This window comes from Callionymus lyra, chromosome 16 (genome assembly GCF_982586985.1).
Source record: "Callionymus lyra chromosome 16, fCalLyr1.hap1.1, whole genome shotgun sequence".
NCBI lineage: Eukaryota > Metazoa > Chordata > Actinopteri > Syngnathiformes > Callionymidae > Callionymus > Callionymus lyra.
In genome coordinates, this window is record NC_141833.1 from 22,370,450 (window position 1) to 22,385,558 (window position 15,109).

Genomic DNA, 15,109 nt, shown 5'->3' on the forward strand with positions numbered 1-15,109 from the left:
TCACGACTCACGACTCAAGACTCACGACTCACGACTCACGACTCACGACTCACGACTCACGACTCACGACTCTCGACTCACGAGTCAAGACTCTCGACTCACGACTCACGACTCACGACTCACGACTCACGACTCACGACTCACGACTCACGACTCTCGACTCACGAGTCAAGACTCTCGACTCACGAGTCAAGACTCTCGACTCACGACTCACGACTCACGACTCACGAGTCACGACTCACGACTCACGACTCTCGACTCACGACTCACAACTCATGACTCTCGAGTCACGAGTCAAGACTCTCGACTCACGACTCACGACTCACGACTCACGACTCACGAGTCACGACTCACGACTCACGACTCACGACTCACGACTCACGACTCACGACTCAAGACTCACGACTCACGACTCAAGACTCACGACTCACGACTCTCGACTCACGACTCACGACTCACGACTCACGACTCACGACTCACGACTCTCGACTCACGACTCACGAGTCAAGACTCTCGACTCACGACTCACGACTCACGACTCAAGACTCTCGACTCACGACTCACGACTCACGACTCAAGACTCACGACTCACGACTCACGACTCACGACTCACGACTCACGACCCACGACTCACGACTCACGACTCACGAGTCAAGACTCACGACTCACGACTCACGACTCAAGACTCTCGACTCACGACTCACGCCTCACGACTCACGACTCACGACTCACGACTCACGACTCACGACTCACGACTCACGACCCACGACTCACGACTCACGACTCACGAGTCAAGACTCACGACTCACGACTCACGACTCAAGACTCTCGACTCACGACTCACGCCTCACGACTCACGACTCACGACTCACGACTCACGACTCTCGACTCACGACTCACCGTCTTGTTGTCTTCCAGGCGCTGAGCTGACTCCCGGACCAGCATGCTCCTGGTCTTCTTCTCCACCCGGACCTCCATGGACTCCTGGGCCTCCCTGACGAACAGGTTCCTCATGGCCACGTAGTTGATGCCCTCCTCGGTCACGTCGTCCTGCCGGCCCTCCAGCAGAGTCCGGACCTCCTCGTGACTGCGACACAGACTCCGTGACTCGCACCGTGACTCGCACCGCGACTCATGGATCGTGACTCACTTGGCTCTGAACACCGGGATCACGTAACCGATGACTTCCTTGTCCGTGTCCATCGCCAGGTACGTCCGTTTAGCTCTTTTAGGAAGAGGACTGAGTTTGACCTGCTGGACCTTCGCCGTCTTCACCAGAGCCTTTTCCACACTAGTGACAAGTATTAATGGTTATAGTTGAGTATTGTTGGTTATAGTTGAAAATAGTTGATTATAGTTGAAAATAGTTGGTTATAGTTGAAAATTGTTTGATTATAGTTGGAAATTGTTTGATTATAGTTGAAAATTGTTTGATTATAGTTGGAAATTGTTTGATTATAGTTGAAAATAGTTGATTATAGTTGAAAATAGTTGATTATAGTTGAAAATAGTTGGATTATAGTTGAAAATTGTTTGATTATAGTTGGAAATTGTTGATTATAGTTGAAAATTGTTTGATTATAGTTGAAAATAGTTGATTATAGTTGGTTATAGTTGAAAATAGTTGATTATAGTTGAAAATTGTTTGATTATAGTTGAAAATAGTTGGTTATAGTTGACAATTGTTGGATTATAGTTGAAAATTGTTGGATTATAGTTGAAAATAGTTGGTTATAGTTGAAAATTGTTGGATTATAGTTGACAATTGTTGGATTATAGTTGAAAATTGTTGATTATAGTTGAAAATTGTTGGATTATAGTTGACAATTGTTGGATTATAGTTGAAAATAGTTGATTATAGTTGACAATTGTTAGATTATAGTTGAAAAATGTTTAATTATAGTTGAAAATTGTTGGTTATAGTTGAAAATAGTTGATTATAGTTAAAATTGCTGGATTATAGTTGAAAATTGTTGGATTATAGTTGAAAATAGTTGATTATAGTTGAAAATTGTTGGATTATAGTTGAAAAATGTTTAATTATAGTTGACAATTGTTGGATAATAGTTGAAATTTGTTGATTATAGTTGAAAAATGTTAGATTATAGTTGAAAAATGTTTAATTATAGTTGAAAATTGTTGGATTATAGTTGAAAATTGTTGGATTATAGTTGAAAATAGTTGATTATAGTTGACAATTGTTGGATTATAGTTGACAATTGTTGGATTATAGTTGAAAAATGTTTAATTATAGTTGAAAATAGTTGATTATTGTTGAAAATTGTTGGATTATAGTTGAAAATTGTTGGATTATAGTTGAAAATAGTTGATTATTGTTGAAAATTGTTTGATTATAGTTGAAAATTGTTTGACTATAGTTGAAAATAGTTGATTATAGTTGAAAATTGTTGGATTATAGTTGAAAATTGTTTGATTATAGTTGACAATTGTTGGATTATAGTTGAAAACTGTTGGATTATAGTTGAAAATAGTTGGTTATAGTTGAAAATTGTTGTATTATAGTTGACAATTGTTGGATAATAGTTGGAAATTGTTGATTATAGTTGAAAATTGTTGGATTATAGTTGACAATTGTTGGATTATAGTTGAAAATAGTTGATTATAGTTGAAAATAGTTGATTATAGTTGAACATTGTTGGATTATAGTTGAAAATTGTTGGATTATAGTTGAAAATAGTTGATTATAGTTGAAAATTGTTGGATTATAGTTGACAATTGTTGGATTATAGTTGAAAATAGTTGATTATAGTTACAATTGTTAGATTATAGTTGAAAAATGTTTAATTATAGTTGAAAATTGTTGGTTATAGTTGAAAATAGTTGATTATAGTTAAAATTGCTGGATTATAGTTGAAAATTGTTGGATTATAGTTGAAAATAGTTGATTATAGTTGAAAATTGTTGGATTATAGTTGAAAAATGTTTAATTATAGTTGACAATTGTTGGATAATAGTTGAAATTTGTTGATTATAGTTGAAAAATGTTAGATTATAGTTGAAAAATGTTTAATTATAGTTGAAAATTGTTGGATTATAGTTGAAAATTGTTGGATTATAGTTGAAAATAGTTGATTATAGTTGACAATTGTTGGATTATAGTTGACAATTGTTGGATTATAGTTGAAAAATGTTTAATTATAGTTGAAAATTGTTGGATTATAGTTGAAAATTGTTGGATTATAGTTGAAAATAGTTGATTATAGTTAAAAAATTGTTTGATTATAGTTGAAAATTGTTGATTATAGTTGAAAATTGTTTGCTTTTAGTTGAAAATAGTTGATTATAGTTGAAAATTGTTGGATTATAGTTGAAAATTGTTGGATCATAGTTGAAAATTGTTGGATTATATTTGACAATTGTTGGATCATAGTTGAAAATAGTTGATTATAGTTGAAAATTGTTGGATTATAGTTGAAAAATGTTTAATTATAGTTGACAATTGTTGGATTATAGTTGAAAACTGTTGGATTATAGTTGAAAATAGTTGGTTATAGTTGAAAATTGTTGGATTATAGTTGACAATTGTTGGATTATAGTTGAAAATAGTTGATTATAGTTGAAAATTGTTGGATTATAGTTGACAATTGTTGGATTATAGTTGAAAATTGTTGGATTATAGTTGAAAATTGTTTGATTATAGTTGAAAATTGTTGGATTATAGTTGAAAATTGTTGGATTATAGTTGACAATTGTTGGATTATAGTTGAAAATTGTTTGATTATAGTTGACAATTGTTGGATTATAGTTGAAAACTGTTGGATTATAGTTGAAAATAGTTGGTTATAGTTGAAAATTGTTGGATTATAGTTGACAATTGTTGGATTATAGTTGGAAATTGTTGATTATAGTTGAAAATTGTTGGATTATAGTTGACAATTGTTGGATTATAGTTGACAATTGTTGGATTATAGTTGAAAACTGTTGGATTATAGTTGAAAATAGTTGGTTATAGTTGAAAATTGTTGGATTATAGTTGACAATTGTTGGATTATAGTTGGAAATTGTTGATTATAGTTGAAAATTGTTGGATTATAGTTGACAATTGTTGGATTATAGTTGAAAATAGTTGATTATAGTTGAAAATTGTTGGATTATAGTTGACAATTGTTGGATTATAGTTGAAAATAGTTGATTATAGTTGAACATTGTTGGATTATAGTTGAAAATAGTTGATTATAGTTGACAATTGTTGGATTATAGTTGAAAATAGTTGATTATAGTTACAATTGTTAGATTATAGTTGAAAAATGTTTAATTATAGTTGAAAATTGTTGGTTATAGTTGAAAATAGTTGATTATAGTTAAAATTGCTGGATTATAGTTGAAAATTGTTGGATTATAGTTGAAAATAGTTGATTATAGTTGAAAATTGTTGGATTATAGTTGAAAAATGTTTAATTATAGTTGACAATTGTTGGATAATAGTTGAAATTTGTTGATTATAGTTGAAAAATGTTAGATTATAGTTGAAAAATGTTTAATTATAGTTGAAAATTGTTGGATTATAGTTGAAAATTGTTGGATTATAGTTGAAAATAGTTGATTATAGTTGACAATTGTTGGATTATAGTTGACAATTGTTGGATTATAGTTGAAAAATGTTTAATTATAGTTGAAAATTGTTGGATTATAGTTGAAAATTGTTGGATTATAGTTGAAAATAGTTGATTATAGTTAAAAAATTGTTTGATTATAGTTGAAAATTGTTGATTATAGTTGAAAATTGTTTGCTTTTAGTTGAAAATAGTTGATTATAGTTGAAAATTGTTGGATTATAGTTGAAAATTGTTGGATCATAGTTGAAAATTGTTGGATTATATTTGACAATTGTTGGTTATAGTTGAAAATTGTTGGATTATAGTTGACAATTGTTGGATTATAGTTGAAAATAGTTGATTATAGTTGAAAATTGTTGGATTATAGTTGACAATTGTTGGATTATAGTTGAAAATTGTTGGATTATAGTTGAAAATTGTTTGATTATAGTTGAAAATTGTTGGATTATAGTTGAAAATTGTTGGATTATAGTTGACAATTGTTGGATTATAGTTGAAAATTGTTTGATTATAGTTGACAATTGTTGGATTATAGTTGAAAACTGTTGGATTATAGTTGAAAATAGTTGGTTATAGTTGAAAATTGTTGGATTATAGTTGACAATTGTTGGATTATAGTTGGAAATTGTTGATTATAGTTGAAAATTGTTGGATTATAGTTGACAATTGTTGGATTATAGTTGACAATTGTTGGATTATAGTTGAAAACTGTTGGATTATAGTTGAAAATAGTTGGTTATAGTTGAAAATTGTTGGATTATAGTTGACAATTGTTGGATTATAGTTGAAATTGTTGATTATAGTTGAAAATTGTTGGATTATAGTTGACAATTGTTGGATTATAGTTGAAAATAGTTGATTATAGTTGAAAATTGTTGGATTATAGTTGACAATTGTTGGATTATAGTTGAAAATAGTTGATTATAGTTGAACATTGTTGGATTATAGTTGAAAATAGTTGATTATAGTTAAAATTGCTGGATTATAGTTGAAAATTGTTGGATTATAGTTGAAAATAGTTGATTATAGTTGAAAATTGTTGGATTATAGTTGAAAAATGTTTAATTATAGTTGACAATTGTTGGATAATAGTTGAAAATTGTTGATTATAGTTGAAAAATGTTGGATTATAGTTGAAAAATGTTTAATTATAGTTGAAAATTGTTGGATTATAGTTGAAAATTGTTGGATTATAGTTGAAAATAGTTGATTATAGTTGACAATTGTTGGATTATAGTTGACAATTGTTGGATTATAGTTGAAAAATGTTTAATTATAGTTGAAAATTGTTGGATTATAGTTGAAAATTGTTGGATTATAGTTTACAATTGTTGGATTATAGTTGAAAATTGTTTGATTATAGTTGAAAATTGTTGGATTATAGTTGAAAATAGTTGATTATAGTTAAAAAATTGTTTGATTATAGTTGAAAATTGTTGATTATAGTTGAAAATTGTTTGCTTTTAGTTGAAAATAGTTGATTATAGTTGAAAATTGTTGGATTATAGTTGAAAATAGTTGATTATAGTTAAAAATTGTTTGATTATAGTTGAAAATTGTTTGATTATAATTGAAAATTGTTGGATTATAGTGGAAAATTGTTGATTATAGTTGAAAATTGTTGGATTATGGCCAAAAATTTCAAATAGTCTGTAACCCGATGTAAGGAAAGGATTTCAATACATAAATATTTTTGTTGCGGTAAAAACAAAACAAAAATCAAAAACATTAAGGTTATATAACTATTTAGTTTCTTGCACAAACACTCATGTTAAAAACGACCTGTAAAAAAAAACATCTTTAGACATTTATGTAACAAAGTTATATCTTAAAGTCGACTAAATATGTTCAAGGAGTATATTTTCATCCTGGACTCATCTGTGACTCATGGAGCTCAGAGTATAAATGGATCCTTTCATAGGTGGAAGTACTTCATAGGTGGAAGTACTTCAAATAGTTGATTATAGTTGAAAATTGCTGGATTATAGTTGGAAATTGTTGGATTATAGTTGAAAATAGTTGATTATAGTTGAAAATTGTTGGATTATAGTTGAAAATAGTTGATTATAGTTAAAAATTGTTGGATTATAGTTGAAAATTGTTGGATTATGGCCAAAAATTTCAAATAGACTGTAACCCGATGTAAGGAAAGGATTTCAATACATAAATATTTTTGTTGCGGTAAAAACAAAACAAAAATCAAAAACATTTAGGTTATATAACTATTTAGGTTCTTGCACAAACACTCATGATAAAAACAACCTGTAAAAAAAAACATCTTTAGACATTTATGTAACAAAGTTATATCTTAAACTCGACTAAATATGTTCAACGAGTATATTTTCATCCTGGACTCATCTGTGACTCATGGAGCTCAGAGTATAAATGGATCCTTTCATAGGTGGAAGTACTTCATAGGTGGAAGTACTTCATAGGTGGAAGTACTTCATAGGTGGAAGTACAGAAGAGCAGGAAGAGAATACTTTATTTTAAAGTTCGCTCGACTCTCCAGTGAACCTCCAGGTGAGTGAAGAAGTCGTGCAGAACTTTCCTGCCGCTGACTCACCAGATGCTTCACTTTAGAAGACGAGATATAAAAAGTGCTGCAGGAACGAAGAACCTGTGACGTCGTAACACTCCAGCTCCAGGAATAACTTTCCCAGAATACACCAGTGAATGGTCCACGGCGGCTCCAGTTCCCCTCATGACCTCTTTAAGAGTTGACACGGTGCTGCTGAGCAACTGCTCGCTGGCACAGCACACGTCACCAACAACACACTAAGACTAACAAATACACAACTGTAGCTTCTAGAAACCTTCTGGTCTACATCTGTGATCTATATATAGATATATATGTATATATATATGTATTTGTTTGTCTAGAAACATGTCGATATAATATGAATATATCATATGAAGCTACTTTTTTAAATAGTTTCTTAATGTTCTTTTATTTTGAAGAACAGGAAATTGATTCAATTATCTCAACCTTTTCTGTTTTAAATGTATATTTACCGTGACCTTGAGTGTCCAGGAAAGCGTCTTCAAATCAAAGGTATTATTATTATTAATTTTTTTTAATATACATTTAAAACATTTTTTGTCATTTTTCAAACATTTCCTGTCCTTCAAAATACAGTGAAAATATTTTTTTTTTCTTTACAGTACATCACCATGTTTGTCAATAGTTATATTATGATTTATAGTTAAATAAATGTGTAAGAAATGAAGTATTAAGATATATTTTCCTATAAATAATAAAGAGTTTTATTTTGAAAGAATCTTCAACACGTTCATGTGCATCGTTTCTAGCTTCACGGCAACACTTCTATCAAGTTCTGCTATCAAGTTTTATGTAGTTCTGCTATCAAGTTCTATCAAGTTCAGCTATCAAGTTCTATGTAGTTCTGCTATCAAGTTCTATCAAGTTCTGCTATCAAGTTCTATCAAGTTCAGCTGGATGAAAGTGTGACTGTGAGGCTTAATTTAGAAACTTCTGCTCGTGACCTTAAGTTCACACTAGAGGAGGAAGAACGAAAAGATAGTTAAATCCTGGATTCTCTCTTTTCCATCGACAACCTTCTATCAACACACAACTAATTCTATGCTAGTCTTTGTGTTCTTTCCTTTGATCTATAGTCTTTATATTTGCCCTTTGTCATTCCTTATCATCTCCACCCATCCCTCCATCTATTCCTCCATCCTTCCATCCATCCATCTATCTTTCTTCATCATCCATCCATCCATCCATCCATCCATCCATCCATCCATCCATCCATCCATCCATCCATCCATCCATTCATCCATCCATTCTTCTATCCATCCATCTATCTTTCTTCTTTATCATCCATCCATCCATTCTTCCATCCATCCATCCATCCATCCATCCATCCATCCATCCATCCATCCATCATCCATCCATCCATCCATCCATCCATCCATCCATCCATCCATCCATCCATCCATTATTCCATCTCTCCATTCATCCATCCATTCTTCTATCCATCCATCTATCTTTCTTCTTTATCATCCATCCATCCATTCTTCCATCCATCCATCCATCCATCCATCCATCATCCATCCATCCATCCATCCATCCATCCATCCATCCATCCATCCATCCATCCATCCATCCATCCATCCATCCATCCATCCATCCATCCATCCATCTATTCTTCCATCCCTCCATCCATTCTTCCATCATCCATCCATCCCTCCATCTATTCTTCCCTCCATCCATCCATCCATTCTTCCATCCATCCCTCCATCTATTATTTCATCCTTCCATTCATCCACCCCTCCATCTATTCTTCCCTCCATCCATCCATCTATTCTACCATCCCTCCCTCCCTTAACCCCTCCATCTATTCTTCCCTCCATTCATCCATCTATTCTACCATCCCTCCCTCCCTTAACCCCTCCATCTATTCTTCCCTCCATCCATCCATCCATTCTTCCATCCCTCCATCTATTCTTCCCTCCATTCATCCAAATTACAGCGTTTATGGACTTTTTTCTCATCTTCAAATGGTTCTCGATATGTTGACCTAGAAAGACGTCTTGAGATACAACCTCGGACTGAGATCAATTAATAAAACTGGAATTGGTTTAGTTTAAGGAGAACACAAATTAAAAAATGAGATAATTTGAGCCTCAAAGAAAAAAAAGAAATAAAATCTTACTTCCTGTTTGGCTCATGAACTGTTTATAACTGATGCCCTTCGTGTGGTTGAGTTTGACGCCAGAAGGAACAAAATCTTTACGTACTTTTTCTGTTACTTTGGTTTATTTGTCAGTTTATTTGCGTCGTGACCAACAGGACTTAGAGATAGTTTAAAACGTCTGACTTCATCTGCATAAATGAATGAGTTAAAAACACATAACAGCAAAAAGGAAGCATCGTTATTAACATCCATCTAATGGTTTTCCCAACAAGGTGAAGTGAAGCACTGAGATGTGGCATACCTCCCCCAAGGAGCTAATTCCACACAACTTCTCTAATTCTTCACATTTTGTTTCAGCAATTCTGTTTGCTCTGGTTAGCCACGTAAAAAAACCTTTCTAAACCATAAATAAAAACAAACAACTGTCACTAGCCGCTGACAAATGACATGACAGATGTTTCATCATATAACTACTAGAGCACTGGGTCAGTATCCTCGGTGTTGATTGGCTCAGTGACTCATGGCTCCTCCGAGGCGTTTGTGAACTTGTTTGTTCGTTTCCTACGACGACAGATTAGCATCTAACAAAAAAGGGCGCTAGCATTAAAGCTAACCATCGTAGCGACGTAGAAAACTCCCCGACATGCCACGAATGGAGAGTGTAGGAAAGAGTGGGTGACAAAGACCAAACATTATGACCACCCAAGGCCTCCAGTTTTTAGAAGTACTATTGTTCAAGTCATACGCTTCAAATATAATCTTGAGGCTTAAAAGTACATTTTCTCGTGTACGACTCGAGACGTTATGTTGAGGTGAAAAGTAACTTTAAGGATGTGCAGGAAACACATGTTTACACACATTAAAAAAACGACTCTTATAAACACACACATTAAACACCGGCTCGGAGTTGGCGCCCCCCTGGGCGACCGTCTTACCGCTGGGTGGTGGTGGAGGTCTTGTAGGTGGTGAACGAGTGCTGGCTAACCGCCGACTTGCTGCTCAGGTGACAGCTGCTCTCATAGTGATGCTGTTGCTTCTGCTGCTGATGCTGATGATGTGTCTGCGACACTCGTACTGATCCCGACATCGTGAAGGCCACGCCCGCCGACTTATTACGTCACACCTTCTACGTTACGCTGGAAATCAACCTCACCGTTATTCGCATTAGCGTTAGCTTCGTGGTTAGTGGAGCCAGGATTAGGAAGTTGAGTTTCTACGTAAGCAGCTCTTGTTATCGTCTATACTCTCAGTGACACACACAATCACACACTGATGGCAGTAGGCTGCGACGCAGCGTTAAGGCTCAACCATCAGGAGCCATCTTGGTTAAGCGTCTTGCTCAGCGACACAATCATAGCCGGAGCTGGGATTGAACCCGCAACTACTTAGGCCACAAGCCGACCACTCTGTCTGAGCTCCAGAGACCTACTGTGTTAAATGAAGAAGGTAATACTCAAGAACCCTCATGAAGGTCCAGGAATTTACTTTACACGTTACTTTAGGATTCCATGATCGTTTACAACTAGGTCAAGAGTTTAGGACCAAAAGAGGAAATCTGATTTTTATCAAGAATTTAAAAAAATAAAATAATTGTCAGAGCAGCAAAGACTATGTTTACGACCTTTTGGTACTTCTTTATGGTGGTGACACAATCAAACATCAGGATATTTTTTTTAAGATATCCTATCGATATTTATTTTTTATTTTATTTACAATTAACATTCACATATTCACTGCATCCGCCACAGCGAAAGGAACATTGAAATCCCTGCGATGACTGAGGATGAGAGGATACAGTGAGTCCAGCAGCTTTTAAAGCTGATGTTTGGACATATTTTGGTTTGAAAACAAATGAAAGCAGTTACGACTTTGTCAAGAGTCATGTGGTCTGTAAATACTACAACACCAGAGTCAAGTACTGGTCAATACTACACATATATACTTGTTACTACACTATCACAACACCAGAGTCAAGTACTGGACAATACTACACATATATACTTGTTACTATACTATCACAACACCAGAGTCAAGTACTGGACAATACTACACATATATACTTGTTACTGAAGTATCACAACACCGGAGTCAAGTACTGGACAATACTACACATATATACTTGTTATTAAACTATCACAACACCAGAGTCAACTACTGGACAATACTACACATATATACTTGTTACTGAAGTATCACAACACCGGAGTCAAGTACTGGACAATACTACACATATATACTTGTTATTAAACTATCACAACACCAGAGTCAAGTACTGGACAATACTACACATATATACTTGTTACTACACTATCACAACACCAGAGTCAAGTACTGGACAATACTACACATATATACTTGTTACTACACTATCACAACACCAGAGTCAAGTACTGGACAATACTACACATATATCCTTGTTACTACACTATCACAACACCAGAGTCAAGTACTGGACAATACTACACATATATACTTGTTACTACACTATCACAACACCAGAGTCAAGTACTGGACAATACTACACATATATACTTGTTATTAAACTATCACAACACCAGAGTCAAGTACTGGACAATACTACACATATATACTTGTTACTACACTATCACAACACCAGAGTCAAGTACTGGACAATACTACACATATATACTTGTTACTACACTATCACAACACCAGAGTCAAGTACTGGACAATACTACACATATATTCTTGTTACTATACTATCACAACACCAGAGTCAAGTACTGGACAATACTACACATATATTCTTGTTACTACACTATCATCACTATATATTGTATAATTGTATCGTGATATGTATCATATGAACATATTCTTGACAAATCATAACTTCTACATTTGAATAGACATTTCTATCATGCTCTTGCTTTCATTTGAAACTATGTATTTAATTAAGAATACTTCCTTCTTGCGTCGACACAAACCTACGATGGAATCGTTACATCTCACATGAGTAGTTTCCGACCAAACCATCTGGACCCCCCTAAATTTATCTCCAAATTGAGCAAATATACCTCTGTACTACACTATCACAACACCAGAGTCAAGTACTCGACAATACTACATATATATATACTTGTTACTACACTATCACTATATATCAAGATATAAAGTATTGTTGATCCTGGTTCAGGATACATATGGTATCAAAAGACTTTGACACATCATTATTATTCATGTATACATATTTTTATTTACAAGTAAATGGTTTCAGGAGAGATGCGTCCAGAGCAAGACAGTTTATATATCCTTCCGTCCATTTGATACTACTGGTCACAGGGAGTGAAGAAGACTAAACATGACTCTCTCTGTACTGAGATGTTTCACAAAGTCTCTCCTGAGTGGTTAAGATTCCCAAGTAGTGAACTCTGACGAAGTCGTAACTGCTTTCATTTGTTTTCAAACCAAAATATGTCCAAACATCAGCTTTAAAAGCGGCTGGACTCACTGTATCCTCTCGTCCTCAGTCGTAACTGCTTTCATTTGTTTTCAAACCAAAATATGTCCAAACATCAGCTTTAAAAGCTGCTGGACTCACTGTATCCTCTCGTCCTCAGTCGTAACTGCTCTCATTTGTTTTTTAAACCAAAATATGTCCAAACATCAGCTTTAAAAGCTGCTGGACTCACTGTATCCTCTCGTCCTCAGTCGTAACTGCTTTCATTTGTTTTTTAAACCAAAATATGTCCAAACATCAGCTTTAAAAGCTGCTGGACTCACTGTATCCTCTCGTCCTCAGTCGTAACTGCTTTCATTTGTTTTCAAACCAAAATATGTCCAAACATCAGCTTTAAAAGCTGCTGGACTCACTGTATCCTCTCGTCCTCAGTCGTAACTGCTTTCATTTGTTTTCAAACCAAAATATTTCCAGACATCAGCTTTTAAAGCTGTATCCTCTCGTCCTCAGTCGTAACTGCTTTCATTTGTTTTCAAACCAAAATATGTCCAAACATCAGCTTTAAAAGCTGCTGGACTCACTGTATCCTCTCGTCCTCAGTTGGGATTTTATTCATTCCTTTATCTGTGAAGGACATGACGACTGCTGCCATCAAGGGGTTGAAAGTTTAGTTGCAAAAGAAAAATGAACAAAACCCTATGAATAAATAATAAAAACTCAAATTATTTATTTAAAACACACTTTAATGAAATATAAACCATAAAAGATTAAGATAAACTATTATTGAAAGCCAACAGAACTTACAAAAAAAACAAAAATAGACACATTGATTTTTAATATCGATACAGTATCGTCAAAGAAAATATTTAAATATATTGTGTCGATATTTTCTCACACCCCTAGTAAATACTGAGGAACAACCTTAAAATACACGAGAACCATTGAAGAAAGTAAATTAAATGTATTTAAAATAAACAATAAACAAAAATAATATCTTTTTACCCAAACATCCATCCGGCTCCATGATCTTTCTGTAGGTACCTATACTCTGGATCACCATATCATACAATAACATCAGAGCCGGTGGATTATGAGAAGGATTTGATCCACTCGGAGAAACTTCTGTTCAGTCAGTCGTGTCAAAAAATAATGAACAGAAAGAAAAACAACTAAAATTGCCTTTTTAAAAATGAACCAGAGTCTTTGAAGTTTGAACCCAGACGTCCTTGAACGCGTCTTCACTGGTTATAACGAGATCTTCTTCATTTACACTCATGTTAAACACATCAATCTCATCTACAAGCGACAAACTAAAACTACATTAGTGTGTATGAGGCGGTGGTGATCGATCTCTTGTGTTAATCGATCAGATATTAGCATGTTATTGATCACGAGGGGCCTCGCGGGTTCAGACCCTGAAGACCCTGAACCAGACTCACCTTCAGCCAAGACTTCAGGAATCCTCCAGAGAAACAATTCGAGGTGTTTTTAATCCCAAACGTGTCAAAGTGTGAGCAGCGAGGGTGGAGGCCAGTGGACAGACAGCAGGTCCACGGAACAAAAATAATGCTGCCACTCTGCACAAACCCCAAGACGCCTTCACGACCTTTTAAGGTCGGGGGGCTTTAAATTTAGACCCTGAGGAGACTGAGAGCTGCAGCTGAGCCTCGAGTGCTCCTCGCTTTTGTCTACTATTTTTTTAGTTATTCAATTAAATAAGAAAATAAAGGGTAAAAACCCGCCATATTTTAAAAGGATTTATAAATAATTAAACTCGTAGGTTTTACAACAATTCTGCGCCGTTTGTGAACCACTGCTGCCACCTACAGGTCAGAGTGTTTACTACAGCTTCCTTTTCTGCAACACAATAATATCAGTAAATTTTAAAAAACAATGTTGTACAAACACACACCAGGTTAGTATATATTTATGTGTGACTGAGTTTATTTTTGTCATTGAATTAACTACACGTGTTTTTCTTTTCGTTTGTTTTTATCTGTAAATAAGTCACGTCGTTTTGACGTTTTAATATAATGTGTGATTTGTTGTGTACTACTTGCTCAACATTACACAACCATTTTACTAATTTAAATACTTGATTTATTATTGTATTTTTTTATTTTACTTTTTTTGTATTTCATCATCTATTCTATTCGTTTTTCTAGGGGAGAAGAGAAAAATAAACATTTTCAAACGTGTATATATTGTGTATATATTTTTTTGGTTTATATTTTTTTCGTAACGTATTAAACATTGGTAGTAGCACGAACAATACTGCTTGGCCTCCAAATAAAACGCTATTATATACACTTTACACAACTACCAGATTATTTGAATTAGTTTGTTGCTGAGGTCTTGAGTTTAATCTTATTCCAGTTTTTTTCTAATGTCTTTTTCCCTTTTGTAATAACGCGTCTGCTTTTATCTCTGTTGTTTCTGAAAGTCAACGT

The 15,109-nt window shown here is 34.2% G+C and overlaps 1 protein-coding gene across 3 annotated transcripts in view; it reads right to left on the minus strand.

The window, feature by feature from the left end:
* The window catches only part of myom1a (myomesin 1a (skelemin)), a 64,957-nt gene extending 50,673 nt beyond the window's left edge, over positions 1-14,284 (minus strand). For 2 of the 3 annotated variants that reach the window (XM_087811127.1, XM_087811125.1), the window contains exons 1-4: positions 14,099-14,284; positions 10,177-10,377; positions 1,151-1,291; positions 901-1,087 (exon numbers count right to left, since the gene is read on the minus strand). In XM_087811127.1, the coding sequence (XP_087667253.1) occupies positions 901-1,087; positions 1,151-1,291; positions 10,177-10,328 (480 nt within the window). In that variant the 5' untranslated portion in view covers positions 10,329-10,377; positions 14,099-14,284. The remainder of the gene's footprint in view (positions 1-900; positions 1,088-1,150; positions 1,292-10,176; positions 10,378-14,098) is intronic. The other variant, XM_087811128.1, reaches the window with a different exon arrangement.
* Between the last annotated feature and the right edge of the window lie 825 nt (positions 14,285-15,109).